At 56.7% G+C, this 7,024-nt stretch overlaps 1 protein-coding gene across 8 annotated transcripts in view; it reads left to right on the forward strand.

Moving 5' to 3' along the window:
* Positions 1 to 7,024, forward strand: part of PCGF3 (polycomb group ring finger 3) — a 40,060-nt gene that overhangs the window by 17,831 nt on the left and 15,205 nt on the right. For 5 of the 8 annotated variants that reach the window (XM_023520207.1, XM_023520206.1, XM_023520208.1 and 2 more), the window contains 5 exons: positions 969 to 1,086; positions 2,098 to 2,194; positions 4,400 to 4,455; positions 5,381 to 5,491; positions 6,399 to 6,487. In XM_023520207.1, coding sequence (XP_023375975.1) covers positions 978 to 1,086; positions 2,098 to 2,194; positions 4,400 to 4,455; positions 5,381 to 5,491; positions 6,399 to 6,487 — 462 coding nt within the window. In that variant the 5' untranslated portion in view covers positions 969 to 977. Of the gene's footprint in view, positions 1 to 968; positions 1,087 to 1,114; positions 1,133 to 2,097; positions 2,195 to 4,102; positions 4,203 to 4,399; positions 4,456 to 5,380; positions 5,492 to 6,398; positions 6,488 to 7,024 lie in introns of those variants that run through there. The other 3 variants (XM_023520211.1, XM_023520212.1, XM_023520210.1) reach the window with 3 other exon arrangements.

Genomic DNA, 7,024 nt, shown 5'->3' on the forward strand with positions numbered 1-7,024 from the left:
TGCCAGCACTTCGGTGCACAGGCGTTTGGACTTGCTGTGTTGTATGCTTCACCAGTGTCCTGTGGATAAGTGACAGGGGTAACAGAGGGCCTCAGGTGCTCCCAGTGCTGCCCAGGGGGGCAGAGCTTCTGTGCACCCGCAGTCTGGCCAAGGGCTGCTGCGCCCGGGCGGCGGGCTGGCTGGAGCCTGGCACAGGGAGCGGGGGCTAAAGGTCAGGAGTCCAGAACGGGTCTCCTGGGGTCAAGGAGACTGCACCCGCCGGTCCGCAGCATGCTGTTTGCCGTTTCACACGGTCCCTGTGAACACGTCTGGGTGTCACGGTGAACTGGCCGTGGAACCTGCTTGCGTTCACTTTGGGCACGCCTGGCGGTGGCTCCTCTGACAGCCGCTTCCCAACCTTGGCCCTGTCAGAGCGCCACCTGGTGGGTCTCACGTCTCGAGACCGTTCCGCTTCTTCACGTGGAAGGACATTGAGCTTGCCCAGCGCTGCCCTCACTGGTGTCCCTCAGGCAACCTCACATGGGACAGGGGCCGCACCCCAGTCAGGGCTTCAGGCCACCGACCCCGGCCTCTGCCCGCCACATCCCAGAAGCCCTTGCTTGTGCCGCCTGCTGGCTGGCCTCTGCTGAGCCCTGGGCAAGAGGAGGTCGGGGGCTTGGGACAGAGCGGGTTGGTGCTGGGCGACATGGGGCAGCGGCCGAGCGTCTGCAGGGTGCTCCCTGCCGCTGACTGGCCGATTGCTGCCCCGGGGTGTTTGGCGGCACAGTCCCGGTCCCCCAGGAGGTCAGCGAGGTTGTCACATCGTCACCGTGTCTCACAGATGGGAAGTTTTTGCGGCCTGGGCCCTCTGCATGCTGAGTCTCCTTCCGGAGGGACCTGCTGTAACTTGACTGGCGTTGGGCCTGCGCTTTTGGTGAAATGTACCGGAGTATTGCAGATGGTAATTAACATGCATTTTTCTCTTGCAGAAGCCAAAGATGTTGACCAGAAAGATTAAACTCTGGGACATAAACGCCCACATCACCTGCCGCCTGTGCAGCGGGTACCTCATTGACGCGACCACGGTGACCGAGTGTCTGCATACGTGTATGTGCGGGATGTTCTAGAACATGGCCTTCAGCAGTTACTAGCCGTGTGTTCTTTGATACTTCAGCTCTTTTTGACCAAAAGCTTTTACGCTCAGGCACAAAGCAGTACACAGAAGCAGAAATAAAACAGAAAATAGAGCAGAAAAAATATTTCATGTTAAAAATTCTGTGGGTCATTTTAACAGAGATACCATGTAAGGAAGCTAAATACAGGAAAAATCCAGTTTTTTTCATAGAACAGCTAAACTAGTAACTGTGGTATGACATGATGTTTCTAGTGGGCAGAAATGCTTATTTTTAAAATTTCCAGATGAATTTTTTCAACTTCTTAAACAAGAGTCTGGTGACCGACACTCACACGCAGCTGATAAGCCCATGTTCGATTTTCGGTGGCTTTTTAGCTGGCGCTGAACTGGAGTTTCCTTTTTTAAGTTCCGTCTCACCTGGAACGCGGGTAGCATGGTTTACCTGGGAACTGGGGAATCCAGCGGTCGAGAAGCACTTTCCAGAGGCAGGACCTTTAAAATGGAATGAATGCCTGTAGCACAGTGACTTGATTCTGTGTTTTTCACTTAAGGAAATATCTGCCAATTTTGGTAGAATTTTTATTTTAAAGTTCATTGTATTTTTAGATATCAGTGGGCATAATTTGTTATTTTCACTGAGTTTTTTCCAGTGTTGATTTACAAAGGAAATCTTGGGATCTTCTAGGCTGACAAACATTTTAGCTGCTGGCCCGTGTGGCGAGAATGCGTGGACTGACTGCGCGCTCTGCCGCTGTCTCAGCCCGGGCCGCGGGGCCGCCTCCCCCTCACTGTCCGCTCTTCTCTCTGGGCCCCCAGTGCACCGAGTGGGGCAGTGGGGCGAGCAGCGCACAGTCCACACTGTTGGGCGCTCTTCACAGCGCCTCAGGATGCGGCGCCCGCCGTGGCCCTAGGCGGGCTGAGCCGCGGCCGTCAGCATCTTGATTCTGAGCTGGCTTTCTGATGCCGCTGTGCTTTGCACACAGTCTGCCGGAGCTGCCTGGTCAAGTACCTGGAGGAGAACAACACCTGCCCTACGTGCAGGATCGTCATCCACCAGAGCCACCCGCTGCAGTACATCGGGTAAGTGGGCCGCCCGGCAGCCCTGTGCGTCAGTGACCACACAGCGGGGCAGCAGGCAGGGCTGCCGGGGCCCTGAGTGTCGCTCGGGACGCATCGTGTGAGACGCCTCGGGCCGGCTGGGAAGTACTAGCTCTGTGCCCAGTTGGCTGCAGTTCACACTGAAGTGCAGTGGCCTTCGGATCGCCCCTCTGCCGGCCCGCTGCCTCCGTGCGTCTTGAGGAGACGGGACCCTAAGGAGTCAGCGTCGCTTCCAAGGAGGCAGGAGGTGCTTGCTTGTGGCCCTTGGGCCAAGGTTTAAACGCCTTCTGGGTTTGGGGGCCCCCAGGGCCCCATGAGAGCGGCCTGGTGGGACTGACACGGGTTTCGACGGGAGAGGCTCACCCCACAGCCGGGCAGCGTGGCGCGTGTGCAGGCTCAGCTGAAGCCCCCAACAGAAGCTCCGGCAGGCCAGCGCGCTCTGCGTGGCCACCACCGGCCCACAGCGCGGCCGGAGCCTGCCCATTTTCCAGCCTCCTACCGGGGACTAGCGTGCCGCCCTGTGCCTTGCCCTGGCCCAGCGTGTTCCCAAGGTCGCTGTTAGTGGAGTGGTGGCCCCACCACTGACAGCGCTCTGTGAGGGGTGTCCTCGCGGGGTGTCACTGTGGCCCCAGGCACTGTCACGGCACTGTCACGGGCGTCTACCCTGGCCGTTCCCACGCGCTCTGGGGCACCTGGGTGCTGCGTCGCTGCCCTGCGGGGCACTGCAGGTATCGCACTTTGCCATGTGGTGGTTCTGGGGGGCCACCTTGGCCCTTCTCCCGGGTCGTGGGTGAGCACGGGTGTCTTCCTGTGTTTCCCAGCTGGCCGGGCTGCGTGAGGTGGCTGTTCACCTCTGCGTCAGTGTCCTATTGGGTTCTCTGTTCTGGGCGTCTGCTTTGCAGAAGCGCTGTACGTGTCCCGGGACCCAATTACCAGCAACATGCGTGCACACGTGTCCTGCCTTGGGGTGTGGCTTTTCAGAGCTAGGGGGTCTTCCTCTCCTGACGGAACTGAGGGCAGGTGGCGGTAGGGGCTTCGTGCAGGCAGCGAGCCGTGGACACTTGCTGCTGCGTTTGGAGTGCAGGGCCCGGCTCTCCATGGCGGGGGTTGCCAGAGACCCAGCCTCGTGCGCCGACCACTAAGAGGGTCTGCGGCTCGGGTCAGGGGCAGCCTTGCCTCTTCTTTGTGCAGTGACCGTGTGGTGACCAGGGCCAGGGGTGGCGTGGTGGGCTCAGGCCGAAGCCCGCCTGGGGCTCTCGCTGGGACCCCGCTCTTCACTCCCCGCGTCCGCGCTCGGCCTCAAGCAGTGCTGCCCGGTTTCTCTGAGTGTCCCGATGCTCACGAGGCCTTACTGCCTGCCCTACTTCTGCCACCCCCAGAGCACGAGGCGGCCCAAGGAAGGGCCTCCAGCTGCAGGCTGGGCAAGGGCCCTGCGGCGTCCGGTGGAGCACGCCCAAGCTTGCGTGTCCGGGCCTCACCTTCCAGGCCAGGGCTGTCGTCCTGCTGGAGGCCACACGTGAGTGGGGGTGGGCGGGGGCGGTAGACTGGTGGCATGGAGCAGAAACGCGGACGGTGCAGAGAGAAGGCATCATGTTGGGGGCTGCAGCACCAAGAGCCTGCCTGTGCCCCGCTGTTCTGTCTGCACCTGCCTTCCCTGAGGTCCCCTGTCCCCCGCACTCTGGGCAAGGCCGGTCACATGGGACCCAGCTGTCAAACTCTGGCAGCAGTTCAGCCCGATATCCCCTCTTTGGGGTCCAGACGAGGTTGGGGTTGAGCGTCAAAACCAGGCAATCGCTGCCATGGACGTAGTGAGGGTATCATGGGCGTTACCCTGACGTACACGGTCATGGTCCGGAAAGTCTGGGAACCTGCTTTTGTCTGGCGCCACAGGCTGAGCTGTCCCTGGGACTTTCAAGGCTGCTGTCCACCAGAACGTAAAAAGTCCAGCTGGCCGCCAGAAGGATCTCACTGTGTTGTTATTTGAAATTTCGTAAGTGGCTAGAACATAAATGATGCATTAATTCAGGTCACGTGAAACTTTTGCTCCCAAACACATTTTTTAAGTGCAAATTAGAAGTAAAATTCAACCAGAATTCCAAATTTGTGATTGTGAAGTTGATGGAAAATGTGCAAGAATGACAGATCGACGTTTCTGGCTGACCCTGCCCGTTCTGTTCTTTTTGCCAGTCATGACAGAACCATGCAGGACATTGTTTACAAGCTGGTCCCAGGCCTCCAAGAAGGTAAGTGTCAGATGTCGCTCGAGTCGTGGTCTGCAGCGTGGCCTCGGCGCCTCTCCCTGGGTGGCCCTGGTCTCTTCTTTGAGAGAATCACTGTCTCTTGTCCTTGCTCTGAACTCACTGGATTTCATTTGCTGGTCTCATCCATTGTCTGGCACTCCTCTATTTCGTCATTCAGGGAGCACTGGTCACGTGTGTCGTGCATACCGGCCCATGTGTGGGGCGGTGGGAGCACAGCCGGGAACGGGTGCCTGTGAAGTTTACCTGTATTTAAAAAGAAATGTCTTTTTAAATACCTTTATTTAAAAAGAAATAGCACACACATCCTGAAAGCCTTTCCTTCTAAAACTTTGTAGTTCTGGACACTGCCGCTGCCCTCTCGGGGGCGGGGTGCGGGGGCAGGGGCGCCGGCTCAGTTCCGGCCAGTGCGCGTGGTGGGAATTGGCGTGGGCTGTGTTCACCTTGTTGCATTGCAGAAGGCCAATGCTGTGTGCCGCTGACGCACGTGGCTCTCAGTGCTGCGCTCAGGGCTCGGGGCGCCCGCTCGTTGGAGCCCCTGACCGTGTGTGGAGCCCACTGCCGTGGCCAGCGGTGCTCCCTGAGCGGAGAGCACAGATGTGGCCATCTTTCTCTAGGCGCTTAGTCCTGGGAAAGGCAAAGGGCGCATTAGAGGAAAATACACCCTGAAGAACCACTGTGGTATGTTTTACACGTGCAAAAGTCTCCAGGGTCAGAGCCACATAAAAAAACCCAAATTCGTTCAGAGCTGCAGCCGCTCAAGACTCAGAGTCTGTCATTCTCTCATCAGCCACAGCTTTTCAGCTCTGTGATCACGTCTGCGATTTCCTTCATGTTATGTTCGGGAACAGGATTTTAGTATAATTCATTGCCTACTTAAGATTAAAGATTATGTGTTAATTTTTAATAGCGGAAATGAGAAAACAGAGAGAATTCTACCACAAATTAGGCATGGAAGTGCCTGGAGACATCAAGGGGGAGACTTGTTCTGCAAAGCAACACTTGGACCCCCATCGGAACGGTGAGTGAGCCAAGACGTGGGGGTCACTTTATCAGGCCTTTTCTTAAAGAGCCCCCTCCCTTCAGGCACTTTACAGTTTACATAACAAAAGCTTGGAAGTGGGTGTGTGGGAAGAAGGACCTTGTGATCCGGGTTGTCTCCCTCACTTCCGGTGCAGGTGGGAGCGTGAGACAGGGCTGACAGAAGCGGGGTGTAGACAGGGCCCATGTGGTGCTGGAGGGGAGGCATGGGAGTCCCCAGAGGTCCCTGGAGCGGGGTGCACAGTGGGGCGTCGTGGGGCATGGCTCCCTAAGACCGTTCATTTCGGTTTTGCTGGCCAAGTAGCCTTTTGCCCTTGACGCATGGTTAGCAGTGCTTTACAGTCTGCATGTGTCACAGCAAACTGTTCCAGTGCGTGGTGCCACGGCGTTTCTGTGGTGGACCACGACCTCCCGAACAGCGTAGACGGCCCTGTGCATCTCGCAGTCTGAGGAGGCAGAGGCTCTGTGGCATCACAGGGCCCCTGGTAGGCGGTTAGGGACGTGTTTGGGACCCCGAGTTCCTGTCCCAGTCGTCCCCCAAGATGGAGGCTTAAGCTCCACAGTGCGTGGGAGCTGCCCAGTGGCACGGGGGACTGAGGGGGCCGGAGCTCCTGTGTGCCTTTTACCCATCCCGTCACCTTCGTCCTGTGAGCCTCAACTCACACCGCAGACCATGTGGCGAGCCCCACTTCCAGGGGGCTCCCTGACTGAGGACACTGAGTCTCAGCAGACACTGTCAGCCACCTCCTCTGACTCTTACGTGTGTGCTTCATGGTGCACACTTCTTATAGGGACTTTTCACAGCTCTTCAAGTGTACCGTAGGGTCAGAAGTAACGGTGTAGTGTTTCGGATCCCATAATACCACGTCTTCCGTTCTTGCTACAAGGTGAAACCAAAGCGGATGACAGTTCGAACAAAGAGGCAGCAGAAGAGAAGCAGGAGGACGACAACGATTACCACAGAAGTGACGAGCAGGTCGGTGACCGCAGCGTGTGTCCCAAAACTGTGACCAAGCGGAAACGCACTAGATATTTCTACTTGGGGTGCGTTCCTGCTTAGCAGAGGGACAGGCAGGAGGGAAAGGGAGTCTGCACACTGGCGTGTCCTGCCAGCGCCTGCCTTCGTTTGTTTAATTGCCAAAGTAACATGTACTCGCTGCAAAACATAAATACACAGAAATCAAGGTTCACTCTCCGTATACTCAGGGCCTCTTCAGTCCCCAGGTCGCCGCTGAGTAATTCGGTGCCAGGTGTTTTTGGTGTACGTGCAAATGTTACGTAAAATGGAGTTCAGTAGTGTAGTAAATGACGATTTCAAATGTAATGCTGAGGGATCCATTCACGCTGTGCACTGCATTATTAGACTAAAAAGAACTGCATGGTCACAGAGATGCTGTAAGAGAATTTGACAGAGTCCCACATCTGTGTCTGCCATACTTTTTAATACAGCATCTTACCTTGAAAACCGTGACTCACAGTCACCATACTTTGTGATGAGACAGAACCGTTCTTA

Source organism: Pteropus vampyrus, unplaced genomic scaffold (assembly GCF_000151845.1).
Source record: "Pteropus vampyrus isolate Shadow unplaced genomic scaffold, Pvam_2.0 Scaffold253, whole genome shotgun sequence".
Taxonomy (NCBI): Eukaryota; Metazoa; Chordata; class Mammalia; order Chiroptera; family Pteropodidae; genus Pteropus; species Pteropus vampyrus.